This window comes from Lissotriton vulgaris, chromosome 6 (genome assembly GCF_964263255.1).
Source record: "Lissotriton vulgaris chromosome 6, aLisVul1.2, whole genome shotgun sequence".
In the NCBI taxonomy this organism is placed as follows: Eukaryota; Metazoa; Chordata; class Amphibia; order Caudata; family Salamandridae; genus Lissotriton; species Lissotriton vulgaris.
This window is the reverse complement of record NC_141694.1, coordinates 784238670-784262768: the sequence shown is the minus strand read 5'-3', so window position 1 is coordinate 784262768 and position 24099 is coordinate 784238670. Positions and strand designations below refer to the sequence as shown.

The following is a 24099-nucleotide window of genomic DNA, read 5'->3' as shown; positions in this document are numbered from 1 at the left end:
AATATTGATGAAGATGATGGTTGCATGTTGTGTGTAGTGTAAGATATGTGTACATAGTAAAAAGTTTAGAAAAAATCTCTCTAAGCAGAAGAGGTGTGTCTCATCAAATTCAGTACAGAGATTGACTAAAATGGGTGGCGTTTTCCAACTGTTACAATGGGAAATGTTATGAACTAATGAAATGCTTTTTTTTATGGTCACCTGGCAATCACGCACCAGCGCGCAAGGAGACTGCACCCGACGTGATTTTGAGATAATATATTTACTATAATATGTTTATTACAGTTAGAAATATATAAATGTTTAAAATATTTTTGAATATCGCTTGTTCTCATATACACTTTAAAGTTATTTAGATATAGTTTTGAGACAAAAAAATGAGGGAATGGCGTACGTGGTGCGACACCGTATGTCTATGACATAACAGAGGGCGTGGCAGTGTGCACTCGTCGCATACGCAACGCACAGTGGCCGCGACCCCATACGTACATGATGTAATGCGCAGCTTGGTAGTGCGTACCCATCGCATCCCAAAGTAGAAGCTAGCGCGACCTCATATGTATATGTTGTTACCCGGGACGCGGTGCCACAAACCTGTGGGATACAAAATGTGCATCATTTAGTTGTGGTGGATAGGATTTGCGTGCTGACCGAGCTTGGGAGACTACCGGTTCGGGACTGTAGTTATCTCAACAAAAAAAATTATACACATATTTTTTTGAGAAGATATAAAATATTACATCATTTTTAAAGTTAAAAAAAAGGATAATAGAGTTGCAAAATATTAAGAAAACTATTAGAAAAAATATAGGTTTTTATAAATATTAAAATATGAAATTAACATTTAAAAAACCTTTGAAATTCACTGAAAAAACCATAGGTTTTACAGACGTTATAGTTAGGAATTAGCATTTAAAAAACATAGGTTTCAGGGACGTTATAGTTAGTTGGACATTTGACTCATATAAAACCAGATCAATTTGCCAGTTATAGTTAGTTGAGCTAACTATAACTCATGCGTCGCAATGCACTGCTGAGTCACATATTACATCACTCATGACATGGTCAGTGACATTTATTTATTGTTAGATAATGCGCATGGCTACCTCAGCAACGAGGCATCCCAGCGCAACCAGAGACCCTGAGACAACAGACATGAGAGAACAACCTACTAAAGTAGACATTGGGAGATGGAAACAAACAAGTTTTTATGGTTTTACGAAACGCAAACAGATTAGGAATAGCTCTAATATGCGCTGGGAGAGAATTCCAAAGTTTTGCCGCTAGAAGGCAGAAGGAGCACCCCCCTGCCCTCGCTCTCCAAACTCGAGGAGCACAGACGAGTGCAAGATCGGCAGATCTCAAAATGTGCCTGGGCACATAAGGCGTCAGCAGACAGGATAGTCCACTGGGGGCTTGGTGTGGCAAAATCTTGTATGAAATGCACAGCACCTTAAACTGGATGCGCTTTTCAATGAGTAGCCAATGTAGCTTAGGGAGCACATGCGCCACCGAACACAATCTAGGTAAGGACACCAGGAGGCGTGCTGCCGCATTTTGAACCCTCTGCAAACGTTTAATACTGGCTTTGTTTGCGCCCAGATACAGGGAGTTGCCTGGAAAGAGTGGACACCTGAACAATGGTCTGACGGACACTAGGAGGGAAGAAACCAAGCAAAGGTCTCAGCCCGCGCAAGAGCCTGAAACAGACTGAAGCAACAGCCTTAGTCTGTTTCTCAAATGTCAGTCCATTTTCGAACCACATGCCTAGGTACTTCACCGCGTCCTTCAGTAGCGGGGCAGGTTTCAGGCAGCCTGGCCACCACTGCTCCGACCATATCTCCTGATCCTTACCGCACAGCAAAATCTCATATTTACTGGCATTTAACTGTAAACAGTTTGATGTCATCCAATCTGAGATAGCCAGCAAATCCTCCTTGAATTTCTCCAAGTTGGCACAGCAGTTTTTAGAAAAGGCAATTACCAACTGGGTGTCGTCGGTATACGACACCAACGGCAGCCCCCTACCTTTGCCCACTGCCGCCAGGGGTCGCACATAAAGGTTGAACAAAAGTGGGCTTAAAATAGAGCCCTGTGGTACCCCCTGGCGCAGGGCACAGTCCTGGGAGTGAAAAGGTGGTACTGAGACCTGGAAGGACCGTTCCTCCAAAAAAGATCAGATCCAATCCAAGGCCCCATCCCTGATCCCGACTTCCCAGAGGTGTTCAAGGAGAATCTCATGAGACACCGTATCAAAAGCGGCACTTAGGTCCAACAGGACCAAGGCTGCAGAGTCTCCCACATTCAACCTACTCCGGATAGATTCCGATACTGCTAATAGCGCTGATTCCTTGCTATGCCATGGTCGGAAACCATGCTGTGATGGATCAAAAATATTATGCTGTTCGATAAATTTGGATAGAATGGAGTTCACATGTGCTTCCACCACTTTAGCCAGGTGGCTGGGAAATGGGGCGATAGTTGCCAGGATCTTTTGGATCAAGAGAGGATTTTTTTATCAGAGGAGTGACTTGGCATGCTTCCACGCCCTAGGAACAGAAGCTGATTTCAAGGACAAATTATCCAATTCTAGGCTCATCGAAGCAATCGATGAGTGAAGCTTAAGAAAGTAGGTAGGTGACATGGGGTCAGCCGAGGATCCTGACTTAATCTTATGACACATGACCTCACATTCCGGGGGCGTCAATAATGGGAAAGACAACAAACAATTACCCTCCGCAATGTCCAACCTTTCAAGCTCCGCAACTTTTTCTCGTGGAATGGACGCCCAAGAGAGGCCGCAGTAGATCTGCTCGACTTTATTCAGGAAGTGCTGTGCTAGTGCCTCACACTGGTGATTGGAGGCTATAGGACAGGCTCTAAAAGGGCCTGCACTCTTCATGCTATTAAGCAGGGAAAAGATGGTCTTTGCAGGGTTTGAGCAAGCCTGGATCTTCTCTGCTACATACTACGCCCACGCTCTCCGAATGAGCTCATGATATTCCTTAACCACCACCCAGTATTCTGCTTTTGCAGATGCCTCATAGGAGCGGCGCCAGGCACGCTCGAGCTGCTTGCAGCCCTTCTTTGCCCGAATAATGACTCATTGAACCACGGGTTAGGCGACCCACGTCCCTTTCCACCCTGTTTAGCCGGGATACAACTATCCAAACCAGCCGTCAGCCACTCTTGAAAGCACGAGTTCGCTCCCTCTATGTCCAGGGGTAATTGAGGTCTGTGCTCTACAAGCCAGGTAGACAACAAATCACACCCGGTCCAGGAGGAGGTCGAGGGACTGGTCACGGGGCCACCGTCATCACAGCTCGGCGAGTCAACACCACTCATCAGGCTCCAAGTCCTGAGGTATGTAAAGGCACAAGAAGTCGAAGAAGCGACATCGCTCTTCTGACTTCCCCCGACGCTCGCATGACGGAGCAGGGGAGTCGGGCGCCACCGTCCACGCGGCTCCGCTGGAGCTGCAAGCGCCGCGTCCAGCTCCACACCCACCGGTCCCTGGGCTGAACGTAATGCCGGAGGAGATCAGCGCCTTCCTCACGGCCATGAGGTCGCGCTTCCCTCCGTTGGGTCCCGACGAGGTGCCTTCGGGCCCGCGGACCCGTCTGGGAGCCCAAGCGGGCCGGCAGCTTCGCCCCCGGTGCTGTCGGGTGCTTCGGCCCGACGCCGTCGACTACTCCGGTGCTGACACCGCAGGGTTCCTCAGGATTCAGGCCTGGATCCGTGACAAGCCAGTCGACCTTACGACCCCTCCGCAGATGTCGTCATCAAGGGTGATGCCCCCGGCGAAGCCCTCGGGCGGCGGCGGCCCCGATCCCCACCCGGTCCGGATCCGGCGTCGGACCGGCGCCGCCCGGTGCCATTTTCGACGCCGATCAGTGAGCCCTTTACCGACAACACGCTCCATCATTTCTTCCTGACCTTCAGGAGATAGATGATGAAGGGGATTGGGAGGGGTCTGAGGACCCTCTGGCACTGCAGTGCCAGTTGAGCCAGGACTGGGCAGATGAACTGGGGGAGGCCAGTGGCCTGGACGCTTCGCCCGGCACTGGTTTTGTCTCCCCTCCTACCGTGGCAATGGAGGAGGGGGCTGCGTATAGCTTGGTGCTGACTAGGGCAGCCAAGGCCTTGGCTCTTGAGCTCCCAGTCGTGGCCATGAGGACTAACCTCCTCACTGAGGTGCTCAAACCGCAGGCAAGCTCCTCGGAGCCTCTCCTGCTGTTCAACGAAGCCCTCACTGATGTTCTGTTGGGCACCTGGTCCAAGCCCTCTACACGCCTTCCTGTAGATCGGAATGTGGCCAGACGCCACCGCCCGGCTAAAGGGCGACCCCAGTTTCCTGTCTGTTCACCCCACCCCTGAGAGCCTGGTGATCCAGGCCTCATCTTTCCAGACCTCATTCCCTACCGCCCCTCCGGATCGGGAATCCAAAAGGTACGACCAGTTCGGTAAGAAGCTGTTCCCCTCACTGAGTTTGGGGTTGCGGTCTGTCAACACTGCTTGCCTTTTGGGTCGTTACTCAACTCTTTGTGGTATACGGCTGCAGAAGTGCTGCCGCAGTGCCTGGCGGAGATCCAGGCAAAGCTTACCCAAGCCCTTGGGGAGGGAAGGGATGCAGCACAATATTCTATTCGTGTGGACTGGATACCACAGACTCGCTAGGCAGGGCGATTGCAACGACGGTGGCGGTTCGCCGCAACGCCTGGCTGAGGTCCGCCAACTTTTCGGGCGATGTCCAAGCCTCACTTATGGACATGCCCTTTGATGGCTGTCGCCTCTTTGGCAACAAGGCGGACAGCGCCCTTGAGCGTTTTAAGGACTCCAGGGCTACGTCCTTGGGCCCCGGCCAACGCCAGCAGACTGCCTTTCGTCTCTTTCATGGCCAAGGTAGGGGCGCCCTCACACGTCCACTAGCCATAGGCCACAGAACCAACCTCAACGCGGTTGCGGACGTGGAAACGGCCGTGGCGGTGCCAAGGGACATCAGCAAGGTCAGTTCACTCCCGCCCCCGCAGCATCTGCCTCAAAATCCTCCTAGTCTGAGTTTTCAGGCCCAATGGATGCCAGTGGGGGGCAGGGTTTGCCATCACCTCCTCCACTGGCGTTCCATCACATCGGACAGGTGGGTGCTGCAAATTGTCTGAAGGGGCTACTCCCTCCCCTTCGAGGCGACCCCTCCAGTCATGCCACCGCAGTCGGGGATCACGTGCAACTTCTGCAGGAGGAAGTTACGGCCCTCTTGGCCAAGGGGGCCGTTGAGTGCATTTCTAGGCCAGAAGTAGGAGGAGGCTGCTATCACTACTTTCTGGTATCCAAGAAGGGCAAAGGGGGCCTACGCCCTATCTTGAATCTAAGGAGCATCAACGGCTTCCTCCGAAAGGAGAAGTTCAAGATGCATTCTCTGACTCAGGTCCTAACTGCCCTGGACCTAGAAGACTGGGTGGTAGTTTTGGACTTGCAGGACGCGTATTTCCAATACCCCGTCCTGCCCACCCACCGGCGTTACCTGTGGTTCACGGTAGGCCTCAAGCACTTTCGGTTTACCGTGCTCCCCTTCGTCCTTACCAGCACCCCACGGGTGTTCACAAAAGTGATGGCTGTGGTCGCAGCTCATCTGCGCAGATTAGGGGTTTCAGTCTTCCCCTATCTCGCCGATTGGTTGTTGAAGGCGGGCTCGCCCCAAACAGTCGTCTCCCACCTCCAGACTACGGCTGACCTCCTACACTCGCTGGGGTCTTCCATCAACGTGCCAAAGTCACACTTGTGTCCCTCCCAGAAGCTCCTCTTCATCGGAGCGGTTCTGGACTCAGTGCAGTTTCGGGTTTATCCCCGAAAACAGCGGGTTCGGGATATTCAGGCTCTGATTCCGGTCTTTCAGCCTTTATCCAGAGTCTCAGTCAGGTTGACGCTGCGGCTCCTGGGGCTGATGGCTTCCTGCATCCTTCTGGTGCATCACACCCGGTGGCGGATGCGGGCTCTGCAGTGGGACCGACTTGAAGTTTTAGTGGGCACAGCATCAGGGCAACCTGTCTAACTATGTCCAGATCTTGGAGGGCACTGCGAAACAGTTGCAGTGGGGGCTCACGAACCGCAATTGGATCAGCGGCAGATCTCTCTCCCTTCCCCAACCGAAGCATGTAGTAGTGACAGATGCGTCCCTCCTGGGATGGGGAGGCCACATGGGAGAGAGGCAGATCAGAGGCCTCTGGTCTCCGGCGGAGTCCCGGCTCCATATCAAACTTCTGGAGCTGTGGGCGATCCAGCTTGCACTTAAAGCATTCCTGTCTGGGGAAGTGTAGTGCAGGTTTTCACGGACAACACCACCGCAATGTGGTACTGCAACAAACAGGGCAGGGTGGGGTCGTGCACCCTTTGTCAGGAGGCTCTGTGCCTCTGGACATGGCTGGAACACCAGGGCGTCTCCCTGGTGGTTCAACACCTGGCAGGTTCCCTGAACGCCAGGGCGGACAAACTCAGCCGCTGGTGCATGACGGATCACGAATGGCGTCTGAACTTGGACGTGGCGCAAGGCCTCTTTCGGCAGTGTGGAGAGCCTTGGTTAGATCTATTCGCCACCGAAGAGAACACGCAATGTCATCAGTTCTGCGCGTTGGAATTTTCAAGGCGGCACTCGCTCGGAGACGCTTTTCATCGTGAGTGGAGCTGCGGTCTGTTGTTCGCCTTTCCGCATATACCACTTCTGCCCAGAGTGCTGAAGAAGATCAGGCGAGATCGGGCCCAAGTCATCCTTGTGGCTCTGGGCTGGGCATGAAGATACTGGTATCCCGAGCTACTCAGCATGTCAGTCGATCCCCTGATTCATCTGCCTCTTCAGGAGGACCTTCTGTCGCAGCAGCAGGGGACGGTCCTCCACCCGAACCTGTTCAGCCTCCACCTCCATGCGTGGAAATTGAGCGGCGGCAGTTGAGGCCATTTGACTTGCCTCCTGAAGTCTGTGATGTGATTCTGGCAGCCAGGCGTCCCTCCACAAAATGGTATACGCCTGCAGGTGGAAAAAATTTGTGGCATGGTGCACAGCAAAGGCTGTGGATCCTCTCTCTGCCCCCCTTTCAGAGGTTCTCCTCTTCCTTTTTTCTCTTGCCCAGCAAGGCTCTGCTCTGGGCACTCTTAAGGGCTACCTCTCTGCCATTTCTGCCTTCTTGAGGCTTCCTGATCAGCCTTCTCTTTTCAAGTCCCCTGTTGTAAATAGTTTCTTGAAAGGCATCACACACATGTTCCCTCCTGTTCCTTTCGTGATGCCTCAGTGGGACTTGAACCTTGTTCTCACCTATCTGATGTGCGCTCCTTTCGAGCCACTTCACAATTGCCCTCTTCGTCTTTTGACTCTTAAGACTGCATTCCTGGTTGCCATCACCTCTGCCAGGAGAGTGAGTGAGCTCTAGGCTCTTTGTTGGTTACGTGAGCACGAAGAAGGGACTGGCGGTGCACAAACGGACCATCTCTGGTTGGGTGGTATTGTGCATCAAGGTCTGCTACTCCTTGGCTAGAAAGAAGCCCCCAGTTGAGCTGAGGGCCCATTCCACTCAGGCCACGGCGGCTACTACTGCCCTGGGTCGGGGAATCCCCTTACAAGACATCTGTCAGGCTGCACACGTTTGCTAGACACTACTGCCTGGACAGCCAAGTCCTAGAGATGGCTTTTTCGGCCGTTCCGTTCTCCAGGATTTTCTGGTGTGATCTTTGTCCGCAGACCCACCACCGGGGTTGGTATTGCTGGGGTATCTATTCTAAGGTGAGGAATCTAACACTAACCTGTTTCTTTCAGGTGCACAAGTTACTTAGCTTCGGTAACAATATATCTGTAAGAAACAGTAGTTAGTGTTAGATTCCTTCCCGCCCCTCCCATCCTCCCCGTTCTGTGGACCGATATCTAGGGTTGAGGTATTTCCCTTTGAGGGCCCTAGTTTTATGGCGGTCTCTGGCAAGGCTCTGCGTTCCGGGCGCGGAAAGCTATGTACAAGAACTAACGTCAGCGCACGAGGGCGGCGTCTAAGTTCTGCGACGACATCATCCCGGCAACCAAGATGCCGATGATGGACGCGGAGCCGCAGGTGACGCCTACCGACGTGCAGGGGTACTGCTAGGCAAAACTTTCCGGATCCAGTCTGACACCTGGGGATATTCTAAGGTAAGGAATCTAACACTAATCTGTTTCTTTCAGATCGTAATGTTGTGAAGACTCCTGTGAGTCTGTTTCCTTGTGCAAACTTATTGTTGAAATAAAACCCAAGTGGGGTGATGTAGCAGCATGTTACTTGTTCTGCTGTGATTAGTAGCTGGCATCTTTAATGGTTACAGCTAACATGCAGATAGGTGGCATAATCAGTGCATCAATCTTCACTCCGCCAGCCAGACGCGTTTTGGGAACAACGTTCCCTTCTTCAATGGCACAAGTTCGTGTTTGAACATCAAACAGTCCTTACGGCACTCTTATTTCCCTGGATGCCTCAGTGGGCGGGGCCACAAACGTAGCCTTCTGGTACTGGTAGTGCATGTAATGTTGTGAAGACTCCTGTGAGTCTGTTTCCTTGTGCAAACTTATTGTTGAAATAAAACATAAGTGGGGTGATTCAGCAGCATGGTACTTGGTCTGCTGTGATTAGAAGCTGGCATCTCGAACGTTGCTCCTGTCGTACGGATGAAACTTGTATATTTCCATGGCTAGGCCACAGCCACTAACATCCAACATCCAACATTAGGAATTCCGAGTAATTACAAATTAGTCAGATTAGACCGTCCCACTAAAATAGGGGGTGGGATTGCTATTGTGTATAAACAAGAAACTACCATCTTGGTCTTAGAAGAATTAACTACTTCGGAAATTGAACTTTTAGTTTTTAAAATCACACTTTCCCCCAAAGAAAGTCAAAAGGGTGCTTTAGTATATCGCCCACCTGGTCCTTGTAATAACTTTTCTAACATGTTGATAGAGCTACTAGCCCCTCACGTTAACAACGATAGTGACTTTGTACTAGTTGAAGACTTCAATGTACATAGCGATAGGTTGGACTGTAGCGAAGCACAATCCCTATTAACAGATCTTTCCTCCTTAGGACTAATACTGAGGAATAGTGGGCCCACACATCAGGCAGGTCATACCCTGGACCTGGTTTTCTCCAACGCCCCATTAGTTTTTTGCCCTCCTGCAACACAGGTTAACTGGACTGATCACTTCATCGTAGAATTTACTACGCCTTATTCTATACCCACTCCCTCGCGTCCAATCTCACTACCGAGTGTACGCAGACAGTGGCATAAAATCACTGACATTAGCTTCAAGGACAAATTTAACTCTCCCCTCTTCACTCCGCAGGATAATATTGTAACCGCTCTTGATAAATTTGAAATGACAACCAGGGAAGCCATAGATATAATTGCCCCTTTAAAACAGTTTAAACCTAGACCGGCTAACAAACAGGAAATTTGGTTCTCTGACCACCTAAGGACACTTAAACGAACAGCCAGGAAATTAGAAAAGAGGTGGAGAACCTCCCACCTGTTAGAAGTCAGGAAAGAGTATTGGGATGCACTGTCCATTTATCACAAAGCTATTCGTATAGCACGTGAAACCTTTATTGTATCACAAATTAAAGATGCAGGGAATTCTCCAAGGGTCCTCTATCAAATCTTAAACACCTTTGTTAAGCCCGTTGCTTGTGAGTCCTCTGAAATGGCCTCTCAACAACTTTGTGATGAAATTTCCTGCTTCTTCACCAACAAAATTAATGCAATCTACGATAAAATAGTCCATGCTAATAAGGCAACCACCACAGATTTGGAACTCCATCAGGCAGATATGGAATTGAGGCAGGATACATACTCTCTAGACACTTTTCCTCCTATTTCTTTACAAGAAACCTCTTTATTGATACTACAGATTAAAAGTGGTAGTCCAGATGATACCATTCCTGCTAAGATAATGCCTGTCCTAGCAGAACAACTCTGCCCCACGATTGAAAAACTGGTGAATCTTTCACTCAGTTCAGGTACCGTACCCAGTGAATGGAAACGGGCCTTGGTCAGACCCATAAGGAAAAATACTGCTATCCCATGGACTGACCTTACTAACCTTAGACCCATATCCTTACTGCCATTTTTAGGGAAACTGATTGAAAAGTATGTAAACCGTCATCTGTCTAGATACATCGAACTTGCTGGAACCCTGGACTACTCTCAGTCAGGGTTCAGGCCAAAATATAGCACCGAATCCACTCTTCTGTCTGTCACTGACGATCTACACATGTACCAGGACAGGGGCTTTTCAGTGATCCTGGTTCTATTAGATCTATCGGCAGCGTTTGACACCGTGTCTCATACCCTCTTGACTGATCGGTTGTCGAACGCTGGCATCAAGGACAAAGCCCTTGACTGGCTAAAGAGCTTCTTATCCGATCGCACCCAGAGAGTCACCATGGGTGCGTATCGTTAAGCGGAAGTAGAGATCTCAAAAGGGGTGCCACAGGGCTCTTGTTTAAGCCCCACCCTTTTTAACATATATGTGGCACCCCTGGCAAGAGTGATGCATAGATATGGTTTCATCCCAGTATCATACGCGGATGATACTCAGCTCCTCTTCCCCTTTAAGACTCTATCCGCTGAAGTAAGAAACTCCTTCTCATCAGGTATGAAAGCAGTGGCAAACTGGATGTCCGTCAACTACCTTCAGTGTAATGTCAACAAAACTGAGGTAATGTTGTTTGGGGAAGCCAAAATTCTCTGGACTCCGGATTGGTGGCCCCAAGACCTAGGAGCAGTGCCAGAACCTAAACAGGTCGTGAAGAATCTGGGGATTCGATTTGACCAAGATCTGTCATTAAAACAACACGTTACCTACATCTCGGGTATATGTTTTCATACCATTAGCCTGTTACGCAAAGTCTTCCCTTTGCTACCTGACTCTGTCAGGAAAACTCTTGTTCAGTCTTTGGTCTTAAGTCGTATTGACTATTGTAATGGCCTGTTGCTCTCCGCCAACGAAGGCGTGTTGGCCAAGCTTCAGGTCATTCAGAACACGGCAGCTCGCCTTGTCCTCAATGCCCCCCGAGAACAGCATCTAAGCCCCTCCTTGAGCAGCTACATTGGCTCTCAATCCGACAGAGAACTACGTTTAAAATATGTTGTCTGATCCATAAGTGTCTAAATGGACAAGGACCCGCCTATCTTAAAAATAAATTTACTCCCTATACTCCCATTCGATCTCTTAGGTCTAGCAACCTTCTTCTTTTAGTGGTTCCCCGTGCTAAGAAAGCAAGACAGGGGAGTAAAGCGTTATCTATCATTGGACCTACCCTATGGAACAAACTTCCTCTGTCTTTGCGACAATGCAAGGAACATCTGACTTTCAGGAAACTCTTGAAAACTGTTCGGTTCAAAAATGAGATCTAGATTCCATTCCATTCTTTCCACTCAAACATAACTCCTGTTGTCACCGGACCAATAAGCGCAGAGATACTCCATCTGGAGTCGATTCGAGAGCTATATAAACCAGCAAATAAATAAATAAATAAAGGTAAGCCCCAAAGAGAAACAGCCAACAGCAACGTAGCATTCTCGATTTCTTTAATGGTGACAGCTAACATGTAGACAGGTGGCATAATCAGTGCTTCAATCTTCACTCCACCAGCCAGTCGCGTTTCGGGAACAACGGTTCCCTTCTTCAATGGCACAAGTTTGTGTTTTGAAAACCAAACAGTCCTTACGGCACTTTTATTTCCCTGGATGCCTCAGTGGGCAGGGCCACAAATGTAGCCTTCTGGTCCCGGTAGTGCACGTAATGTTGTGAAGACTCCTGTGAGTCTGTTTCCGTGTGCAAACTTATTGTTGAAATAAAACCCAAGTGGGGTGATGCAGCAGCATGTTACTTGGTCTGCTGTGAATAGAAGCTGGCATCTCGAACGTTGCTCCCATCGTACGGATGAAACTTGGATATTTCCATCACGGGTCCGCTTCCATGCGGTGGGCTGTTTCTTGCGACTGGGCCACAGCCGCTAACATCCAACATCAAGGTAAGCCTCAAAGAGTAACAGCCAATAGCAACTTAGAATTCTCGATTTCTTCAATGGTGACAGCTAACATGCAGACAGGTGGCATAATCAGTGCATCAATCTTCACTCAAGCAGCCAGACGCGTTTCGGGAACAAAGGTTACCTTCTTCAATGGCACAAGTTTGTGTTTGAACACCAAACAGTCCTTACGGCACTTTTATTTCCCTGGATGCCTCAGTGGGCGGGGCCACAAACGTAACCTTCTGGTGCCGGTAGTGCACATCTTTTTGTGAAGACTCCTGTGAGTCTGTTTCTGTGTGCAAACTTATTGTTGAAATAAAACCCAAGTGGGGTGATGCAGCAGCATATATATATATAAAACATTCTTAAACTCACAGTCATTGGACGGTGTCATCAGTGAGGTAATCAGGGATGTCATTTAAGATTTCAGTGATGTAACTGGCCATGTCATGAGTGATGTAATATGTAATATGTGACATCATCAGCAGTGCATTGCGTGGGAGCGCGTTATAGTTAGCTCACAGCTGTATTTTCTGTGAATTGCTAAGGTTTTTAAATGCTAATTTCTAATTATAATGTAACTGAAACCTATGTTTTTTTCAGTGAATTTCTAAGAATTTTTAAATGTTATTTACTAACTATAACGTCCCTGAAACCTTTGCTTTTTTCAGTGAATTTCTAAGTTTTTTAAATGCTAATTTCTAACTATAACATCCCTGAAACCTGTGTTTCTTTAGTGAATTTCTATGTTTTTTTAACGAGCAGTCGCTTTTGCGGAGTGATAGAGAAAGGGGGCTGGGCCTCCAACCAGCCCAGCACTCAGGAATTCCGCTGCATAGGACTTACAGGAGGTACCAGGAGGGCTTATTGGCTCTCTGGGTCCTCCGGAGTAAAGTGGACTTCATCTCCCAACCAGTAGTGTGCCAGGAGGCACGTTTGCAGAGTGGTGGAGAAAGGAGTGCATAGCCTCCGAAGACCTGTTAAGATCTCACTGTGTGGGAATTACTGGAGGGAACGGAGGGGTAGTTGGCCCCAAGGACATTCTTGGGGCACAACTACCCCTCCTAATACCTCCAGTAAGTCCCACATAGTAGGATTGTTGAGTTCTGATAGCATACCACGCCCCCTTTGTAAAAAGCTCTGCAAACACTCTTGGTTGAGGGATAAAGTCCCATTTGCTGATGGGGGTGCTTAGGGGCCAACTAGCCTACCTGTAACCTCCAGCAAGCCCTACCTGAGAGGTGGTCGCAGGCCACACCCATTTTTACAGGCCTAAGGGGTCAGGGTGTTTCTACCCTGCCCCCTTCTTCTTAGTTTTTAAAGTTTTTGGACCTTTTTTCTTTTGACTCAGTTCAACAGAGTAACAATGCTGCTAACATTTCCTGGTTTGAACTGTTGCCCCCCAATCAGATCGCAGGCTCGAGATCGAGAGGGTTCACGGATCTTTCAGCGGCCAAATTTGTAACTCTGTAAACATTTCTCAGAAACAACTGAACGGATTTCCACCATTTAACAAAAAGAGTGCACCAAGAGCTACCTGTCTAGCAAATTTGGTGTAATTCCGTTCATCAGTTTGTGCTGTAGCTGCATCAACAGTTTCCTATGGAAAGTAACATAGGGAAAAAGTGTTTTGGAACTTTCAACACAGCAGCTAAGTTAGAGCACCATTAGTTTTGAACATTTTGTTAAGGTTTGTCAAACGGCGCCAAAGATATAGTCAAAACAAAAAAGAAGGTCCTAACTATAACTACCTACTGGTGACTGCTTTTTTGTATTTTGGATTTAATATTTTGTCATTGATTTTTGCAAGCCTCCTTAATCTGAATTTGATAGTCAGGGTGCGCACCGCATCCAATAATGTGTTCCTCAGGTGGCTTAATTATCCCAGTGTGGTGCAATGTTTTGGGTTGGACCTCATGGACTTACCAGAAAACTCCTACAGTGTTTCTTGCAATCAATTTTTGTTAACCAGATGTCTTTTATTTTGTTGAAGCAGACAGGGTGCAACAGTCATTCCCACTACATAGAAACCAGCTGATAGACAATTTAAAAGCTTAATGTACTTTGATAAGTGGGAAAGTGCCTCTGAGGTGCTTGTAGATCGGGTAGCTTGGCATGTGATAAACCTCTCATCAACTAGACTACAAATTACCATCATACCAAGGTATTTGATTTGGAAAAGTATCATCTACCTACATTATTAACTAACCTGATTCTGGTGCTGATGATGTGGCCTCCTTCAACTGTTCTGTGATAACGTCTTGTTGTGCTTTGCTGTCAACCTTTTCCAAATCTGTGGCCATGGGGAAAAAGAAGAGTGTGAAAACAGCAAAAAGTAATTTTACATAGTGCCCCAAACACCAACTGGGCATCTATCCAGTTAATACATTGACGCAATTGATTGCAGACCAGGGCATTAGGGCATGAGTTAAAGTTACTTGAGATACGAAGATAGTCCGTTCATTTTTTAAAACATCAGACATCCATACACAAGGTCTGGGTTCACTATTTAGCTACGTTCACTAATTAGCAGGGGCCACCAACAAAAGCGCTTCGGCTTCATAGAGCCTTGATCATATCATGGAAGCCGCCATTTTGGGTACATTTTATAGACAATCGTCATTTATGCGTCACATTACGTGCAATTTGACATAGTGAAAATACTATGAATATTATCAGCAGTGTGTAAACCTCCAAAACATACTGTGTGTACATAATTGCAGTAAATTCCGGATACACTGATAATTCATCACAGAGCTTGTAAATGCCTTCTAAAATTCAAACTAAGAATTTAGACTTAAAATAAAATGTAATGCAGGCCAAACAATCAGTGTCCTGATGTTATAAAAAATGGTCTCTATCAAATGCTGCTCATACAGAATTAATTATTGTGCAAATTAGATAATATTAGTGAGTGCCCACAGTTGTCCATGAATATCTGATTTCAATAAAGCCCTAGTGGGCATACACTGCGTTTTCAACATCCTAATGGGCAGAAATGTCTTAGTGCCTAATGTGTAGGAGGAGAAATATTCATTAATATAAAATTGCCTAGTGCAGATACAATGATACTAATTGAAACTCACATTTGGCCATGAACACCTCATTTCAATCAAGCCCTAGTGGAGGAACACTTATTGTTTGACATAGAATCATTGAATTGTGCAAAACAATGCATTTATACTGAGTGTATAGCCAAAGAAATGGCATGCAAATATAAACAGTCAAACCTGATCAATGCATGATAAGAAAGGATGAATTTCAACATATGGAATGATGTAAAGCAAAGTCCAACATGTATGCGGCCCATGTGGACACAGTCCATTTTGGACAAACGTGGAGCCATGCCATATCGAGAGTGATAAATAATGCAGAGACAACTACTCTTATGCTAAACAAAAAGTGACATACACAAAATCAAGTTTATACCACAAAAAAAGAAGAAAACTGGGATTTCGGAGTAAAATGAGCAAACGGATAATGGACATAAAGGACAAATCACTCTACTGCCATAGTTTCTCTAATATACAAATGTTTGTGTAGCCCTGCTGGTAATGAGCCCTCTGGACCTTTTATAATCAAACTTGAGAACATAAATTGATTGCAGTTTTCTGAGGTCTTTCTCCGTATCTCCAACCTTGGTTGTCCTTGGCACTCTATCTATAACATAGTACTTTCAGTGTCTGTCTTTGTTATCATGAACTGCTAGAAAGTGCATTACAATTGGATATGAACTGGCACTATTCTTACTAACCCTGGCATGTTGTAAAATGCATTTGAGAACTTGGAGTTTAGTACTCTCCAAGTACCGGAGTCTACAAAGGCACTCCAATACATTTACTGTATAGTCAGTTTTAAAGTTAAATATCCCCTTCATTTTTTTCAGGGGGGGTTCCAGGGGTGTACTGTACTGAGTCGTATTGATCCTGTATTCACTAGTTCTGCACTTGCTCCATTTTCAGAATCCGTGGCTACTTATAAACCAGTTACTGGTGGTACATGCTGATAAACTACTCTTAACTAGATCATCATGCATGGACCTCACTCTTTTATAATTGCATCCTAGCTTATTTGGAAGCGCAGAACCTATTACATTGTAATTTCTTGCCAGATGCCAGTTTTTATTCAGTATCCTGTGAATCGTGTTGTGTTCAGTGCTAAACTGAGTGATGAGTCTATGCTCTATTTTTTATGATGTTTGTGTCCAGCCACCACTACGAAACCACCCAATACTGCGGGAGTAAAGAATAATCCCACTCCTCCTCTTAAGCACCCGTCACCACTGTCTATCTTAAATACCGGCGATGGCAGACAAGAACCATGGAAGAAGGTGGGGAGAAAAAACAAAACAAGGAGACCAGGTATGTGCACCAGCACTTGTGGCAAGATATCCCTTCCTCTGTATAGACCAGGACCCAAAGTCAACCTACAAAAATCAACAGAATGTAGGTTAACATCACAAAATCACACAGATATATGCACATGATAAGGCATAGCATTTGGGCAACAGGGAAAAAACTCTCTTACCGCATACCAGGTTTCCACAGTATATATGAAGCTGAAGGTACTGTCCTATTCCAATGTCCTCCGTACAATCACTTGAGCCACACTGTACAAAGATCCAGGGGTAGCTCTGATTCTAGTGTCCATCGAAGATAGCAAGAGTTCAAAACACCTTCTTTTTTATCCAAAATGTAAAGACAGGGGAAAAAAGCCAAAACATGGCAAAAAAACCTTCTACTAACTAGAGAGAAGGATGCAGCCGTACCCAGCCTCCAAATGGGTGCACCCTTGGTAGGAACAAGATATCTACTGACTACAAATTCTCACCGGGCTCTAGGAGTTCTCCGGGCCAGGGGGAGTAAAAAAGAACACAGGGAAATAAACGGAAAACACAGCCACGTTTTTTTCAGACTCTGCTACACATATGATTCCATATGGAGGTAGCGGTGGGAAACAAAACCAAATATAAAACTAGAACTAAATATGAAGAGGGCAACAGGCAAACAAACCTCAACTCTTCCCCAACCTCAGGAGAACAAAAACAGAATGTCCAGCTAAATCGTGGAATCAACGTGGGCTTCCCAGTCCAGGTTACCAGTGTTCAGCGATCAGTGCCCACAAAACAAGAAGTCAGGCAAAATCCGAAAGACAGGAAGTTCCAGGACTCTGAGGTTAAAAGCACAAACCTTCCGGGACGCAGGACCGGGAAAGAAACCAAGCACCAACCAAGTGCTGGAAAGGGGGTTATGTACTCCATATAACCCCTCCCAATCCCCAAGTGCACGCCCAATCAAGCACGCATGGCAGGCAAAACAGGATAACAAACTGAGGTAAAAAGCTCTGCTCCGTTAATTGCCAACAGTTTGCCCTTTTCTTTATGGGGTTTACATAAGACTATTTACTGTTTTAAGCTAATTACTTCTGCAGAGTAAACCCGCTCCCTGAATCTCACTGCCATTTCTCCAATGGCTGAATAAAATTCTGTGCCATCAATCTGCGCAGTCTGAGTGCTTCTACATGTGGGATACTGGTGATTGAATTGGTTGGGTGAAAGCTGAAGGCATGTAACACTGTGTTGCCCGAAGTAGGCTTTATGTATATCTTGGTTTGAAACCAGTCACTCTTATGTATAAAAGTAGGTCCAGAAAGACCACTTCAGACTTACTAATGGAACTGGTGAATTGGAGATTTAAATCATTTTTGTTTATATCTATAAGAAACTGCTTGGCACAAAAACAAGCACACTCCAAATGGCAAACAGATGGTCAATAAATCTTGAGATATCTACAACTTTGAATTTCAGTGGTTTTGTACGTTTAAAATGGTATGTTTTCATTGACATCTATACCTAACTATAACATAACTTTAACCATTGTTTTTTCCGGTTATATTTCAGTTTTTGTTTAGCGTACAACACCAGGCCATGCACAGCCTTCTGCAACACCAAAATATGTGCACCTATTGGCTTTATCAGGAGGTGAGCTTACAGCTGGTCCATTGGTGAGGGCTGGAGAGTTGAGGCCCAGGTCCCACGCAGCCCGACTGACTCACCTGCTCGCACACATCTCAGTAGCAATGGGAGCCGGCGTTGCTCCAACCCTGCGGGAGCAGTTATCTTTTGCACTCTGGAACGGAAATGTTGCGTGTCATCCCACCTTGTGCTCTCGTGCATGGAAATAGACGGCGTCCTGGAGGTGGGCGTTGAGGTTTTGTGAAGATCTGTAAAACTGTGCCAATGTTATTAGGAAAACAAAAAATGCTTTTCCTCTGGAAACCTGATCCTAACTATAACTACCCACTGGGTAAATAATTATTCAATCAATCTATCAATCTATCTATCTATCTATCTATCTATCTATCTATCTATCTATCTATCTATCTATCTATCTATCTATCTATCTATCTATCTATCTATCTCTCTCTCTGTATATATATATATATATATATATATATATATATATATATGCAGAAAGTATCCAAGCATTCACTGCCTCCACCAAACCGAGAGTTGCGTCGTCTCCATAAGACTCCTTGGATCGAGTCTCGCTACTCCATCATTTAAACGACCACGCCGTGTGAGATTTCAAAATTTCTTTATTTCGCCGCTGCCAAACGCGTTTCGACTACACAGTAGCCTTGATCACTGGTTACGGTTTGAAGAGCGCGCGGCCATTTTTAAAGAAAAAAAATATTCAAAATACGTCATTGGCACTACCTGTCAACCGACAGGAAAGACAGACTTAAAGTTCACTGTTCTGTTATATGTTCTTTTTACACGTTCGCTTCAACATAATTGAACACATTTTTGAAAAAAATGCATAGCAAATGTCAGTTAATTCAATTCATGCATAACTGAGTGTTTTAAATAAAATATTTGGTACGAGCATTTTCAATGTTCAACTCTCATGTCAACAAAACTTTATCGACAATGGCACCTAGTTTGAAAGCTACGAGCTGTACATGTGTGTTATATACCCATTGTCAATTCATTATATAAGCTGAAAAATAATGCCCATGTGGGCCTGCCGACTCATACATTGAGTTATATTACTCACTATTAATTTATATTTTCGGCTACATGTTACTCAATGAGTTGTTGTCTCATACCAGTTGCATATAATTCGAAAAATAGAGCTCAAGTGAGCAAACACACAGATTATAACATTATTGTTGATAAACAGATATTATACCCGATCATTCAAATAAATGTTGACTGCCAAGTGTAATTGACATTATTAAAAGTACTGTCCACAAAATATTAATCCTGATCAAAATAGTTGTTACCTTTGTTTATAGCAGAAGCTACTTGTTAATTACAGAATAACTGATATCATAAATGTCTATGCAAATCTTCTTCAATATTAAGACCGTTTGGTTGCTTGGTATTTAACTTGATTATGTATCTTGATTCAAGTTTCCTTAGCTTGTTCAATCTATTGCCCCCTCTCTGACTAGCTGGAATCGAGTCAATTACACAGTATGTCAGCCCTTTAGCATCCTTGTTGTGCATTAATTCAAAATGCCTGGCTACAGGATAAGCCCTGTCTGCATTTTTAATCGCTCGCAGGTGTTGTAAAATCCTTTTGTAGGCTTCATTGATTGTACTACCCACATACCGGAGCGCGCATGGGCACTCGAGAATGTAGATAGCATAATCAGTTTTACAAGTGTATTTGTTGTTAATCTTTTCCATTCTGTTGGAAAGGCCCAATCTGTATTTACTACAGTTTACACCGTGATTGCATGCCTTACACTTTGTACATTTCACAAAGCCATTTTTATCTAGCCAAGTTTTTTTGGGTTGGGGTTTTTTAAGCACATTGCTTACCAAACAGTCTTTGAAGGATTTTGCTTTCTTGAAAGTAATTTGTGGTCTCTTGGGGACTTCTTTCCCAAGCACGGGGTCATTCTTAATGATATGCCAATGCTTGTTGAGTATTCTTCTCACCTCAACATGTTGGTTACAAAAACCTGTTATAAATCTGCATTGGTTTTCATTATTGCTGGCTTTAGGATTACCGAAGAGGATTTGCTCTCTCTTCAGTTTGGAGGCTTTTTGTATTCCCTCTGCTATCCACATAGTGGGGTAGCCCCGTTCTTTGAATCTTGTACTCAAAATTTCTAGTTCTTTCTCAGTTTCCAATGGAGTACTACAATTACGCATGACTCTGAGACTCTCCCCATAGGGTATACTACTCTTGAGGGCCATCGGGTGAAAACTTTTTGCGTGCAACAAAGTGTTGCCACTGGTAGGTTTTCTGTAGAGTTTAGTTTGGATTTTCCCATTTTCGACATACACCGTTAAATCTAAGAAGTTGACACTGTCTCTACTTATGGTGCTGGTAAAGGATAGATTTAACTCATTCTTCTGAAGGTTTGATATAAAAACATTAGCCTCCAGTTCAGTGCCCTTCCAGACCAAAAATAGATCAACAATAAAACGACTCCAATGAATAATGTTTTCATCCCACTCCTTCTGGTACTGCGTCCGGACCACCTGCTCCTCCCACCAGCCCATATGCAAATTAGCATAGCTGGGGGCGAAGCAGGAGCCCATGGCAGTACCACATGTTTGATGGACCAGTTGACCATAAAACAAAAAGTAATTACTGGTTAAACATTTTTCCACCATTCTCAGGAGCATTTGTGTATGCGACCATAGGCTAATTGCTCTTGTACCCAAGAAATGTTTAACGGCACGAATTCCATCCTTGTGCCTGATACTTGTGTACAAACTGGCCACATCAATGGTAATCAACAAATAATCATCTTCCCATGGTGTGTCGTATATTTTTTTCAGAAAGTCTCCAGTGTCTAGCAAAAACGAAGGGAGTGTTTTTGCCAAAGGATTCAAAAAAGAGTCAACAAATTTGGAAGTGTGTTCTTGTGCGCTGCCTATTGCTGAAATAATAGGGCGTCCTGGGGGGTTTGATAAATCCTTGTGCACCTTTGGAATTAAATAAAATACAGGTGTAGTTGGTAGGTCAATCTTCAGATACATGTATTCATCATGTGTTAACAGTGAAGAGTCATACCATTGCTTTAGCTCTGCATTGAAACATTCATGGCTCTCTGTCATTGTTTTTTCATCAATGTGTACATAGCAAAGTTTGTCATTAAGTTGCCTGTATGCTTCAGCTAGGTACTTAGTTCTATCCCAAAGGACTACATTGCCCCCCTTGTCAGCATTGCGCACTATGCAGTTATTACACTCTAACAGTTTTTTAATTAAAGCATAATATTCTTGTTGCTGCTTATTGTTCACTTTATTTGGATTCATGTCCTTACCCAACTTCTTCAGTTCGTTTAAGACCAGTTCATTGTAAACGTCTACAGTGTCTTTAGCTGATGACGGTGTAAAACGTGACCTTGGTCTGAAAGGTGTTGGGGCATCTTGGTTGATATTGATGTCTTCTTCCTGGGCAATATTATCCGCGAAATCCTCTGGTTCCACATTCTGTGCTTCCATGTTTTTTGCTCTTAATACCATCATTAGATCCATATCTTCCACCCGTAAGTTATCCTCAATTGCAGCGCCAGCCACGGGGGTCTCAGTTGTCTTGCGACTTGGGTTTACAAGGAAATGTTTTTTAAGTTTGAGTAGTCTTATAAACTTAAAAAAGGTCAATGCGAGTTTGCACAAAGTCCATGTCAGCCTCTGGGCAGAATGATAAGCCTAGTTCCAAAATCCGCTGTTCTCCTTTTGTCAATTGAATATTTGTTAAATTGATGATGGTCATATCTTTGGTGGAATTCTCTATTGTTTCGTCAATTTCTTCTTCTGCTTTTGATATCCGCGCCCGACGTTTCGACCCCTTCCGCCGGTTTGCCCTCTGCCTTTTCCTCCTGATGGTTCTGAGTTGGCACTCTGTGTTGTGTTGCCTTTGACGCAGATTGTAGCGTCGCTCCACGTTTAAATAGCCCAGTTCATCTATCACGGATGGTATTACGTCCGGTGTGGGTCTATTAGCTTCTCCTTCCGTGTCGTAGTCAGAGCTTGTGACACTGCTTAGGTCAGATGCAGGTTCAGTTCCTGTTTTCGATGGGTTAGCCGATTTCGCCTGTTTTTGTTGTCTGATGGCGTCAAACTTCTTTGCAAAGGTGTATATTTGACCTTGTTCGTAGTCTTGTTTGTCACGCTGGAATTTGTGTGTTTTACGGTCTTTGATTGATATTTCCAGCTTTTTTATTCTTTCTTTGCTTTCGGCTTTAAATTTGGAGATGGTGGCTTGATCTTCCTCTTTGCTTAAATCATTTAAGATTTTTTCTATTTCCTCCAAAATCATCTTCCTATCGATGTCGGCATATTTAATGAGAATGCCTAACATTTTCCGTGAAGAGTCATTGTTATTTGCTGCCCATTCCTTCAACATTTCCGGGTTTGGGTCTTCGTAGCTCGGCGCAACCATCACACGGAGACCTCGGGGTATGCGTTGCACTTCTAGATACCTTTGCAGTGACTTGGATTCCCACCATTTTGAGACTTCGGATCTTTGGAGCTTTTCCAGCCTTCTTAATCGTACCATAAGGTCATTTTGTACACTCCCACTCGCGCCTGGTACACCGCCGTCACTCAAGGGACAACTTTCATCGGTAAATACTTGCAGCGCTGCTTGCTCGCGCTCGTTAACCTCAGCGGCATCCATGTTCAGGAATAAATCAGCGTTGTCGCTGCAATCTCAACCGCCCAACGTTCACAGTGTTAAATCACGAGTCCGTTGAGGCTTCACTCTCTCCCCCGCAGGTAGTCACAGGGTCAGTCTTACCCGCTCACCTTGGTTATTACCCGCTCACCTTGGTTATGCTACAGAGCTACCGAGGGAACTCTGAACAAATCCGTGGTGTCGGGGCTGCCTCCTGTAGATCCAGACGTTTGACTTCTTCCCGCGTTGTGGGGGGGGGTGGCAGTGAAACGTATGAAGAAAGTATCCAAGCATTCACTGCCTCCACCAAACCGAGAGTTGCGTCGTCTCCATAAGACTCCTTGGATCGAGTCTCGCTACTCCATCATTTAAACGACCACGCCGTGTGAGATTTCAAAATTTCTTTATTTTGCCGCTGCCAAACGCGTTTCGACTACACAGTAGCCTTGATCACTGGTTACGGTTTGAAGAGCGCGCGGCCATTTTTAAAGAAAAAAAGTATTCAAAATACGTCATTGGCACTACCTGTCAACCGACAGGAAAGACAGACTTAAAGTTCACTGTTCTGTTATATGTTCTTTTTACACGTTCGCTTCAACATAATTGAACACATTTTTGAAAAAAATGCATAGCAAATGTCAGTTAATTCAATTCATGCATAACTGAGTGTTTTAAATAAAATATTTGGTACGAGCATTTTCAATGTTCAACTCTCATGTCAACAAAACTTTATCGACAATGGGACGTAGTTTGAAAGCTACGAGCTCTACATGTGTGTTATATACCCATTGTCAATTCATTATAAAGCTGAAAAATAATGCCCATGTGGGCCTGCCGACTCATACATTGAGTTATATTACTCACTATTAATTTATATTTTTGGCTACATGTTACTCAATGAGTTGTTGTCTCATACCAGTTGCATATAATTCAAAAATAGATATATATATATTTCTCTCCTCGTTGCCTCGGAAACTCGTCACCGCCTCCTGACCAACGGGTGTCTCGCCTGAAACAAAGACCTCCGATGCCGGGTCTTTTCAAAATCACCAAACAACGAGTAGAAAAACCACACGCTGGCGAGACCATGTACCAGACAAATAAAGTTTTTATTTGTCAACCCTCGGACGCGTTTCGCCTGTCCAGCAGGCTTGCTCACCAAAGTTACAATACTGACATTCACCATTTAAAGTGCAAAAGAAAGGGGTGTGTTGGGTCACGTGAGCGGAAACACATTTCATTCAAGGAAATGGAAAAAAGACTCATAGTTAATTCCATTACATGATATACCTGAAAAGACATTGTTTGTCGATCATTAAACCTTGCACAGTAATGTAAATAACATTTATCACTTTAGAAGTCATGTTAAAAAATGCTCTTTAAAACCAAATAATTGTAACAAGCCGGGAGCC

At 45.3% G+C, this 24099-nt stretch overlaps 1 protein-coding gene across 3 annotated transcripts in view; it reads right to left on the bottom strand.

The window, feature by feature from the left end:
• Positions 1-24099, bottom strand: part of AK9 (adenylate kinase 9) — a 1394796-nt gene that overhangs the window by 864740 nt on the left and 505957 nt on the right. For all 3 annotated transcript variants that reach the window (XM_086926806.1, XM_086926808.1, XM_086926807.1), the window contains exon 22: positions 14251-14334. In XM_086926806.1, coding sequence (XP_086782932.1) covers positions 14251-14334 — 84 coding nt within the window. The remainder of the gene's footprint in view (positions 1-14250; positions 14335-24099) is intronic.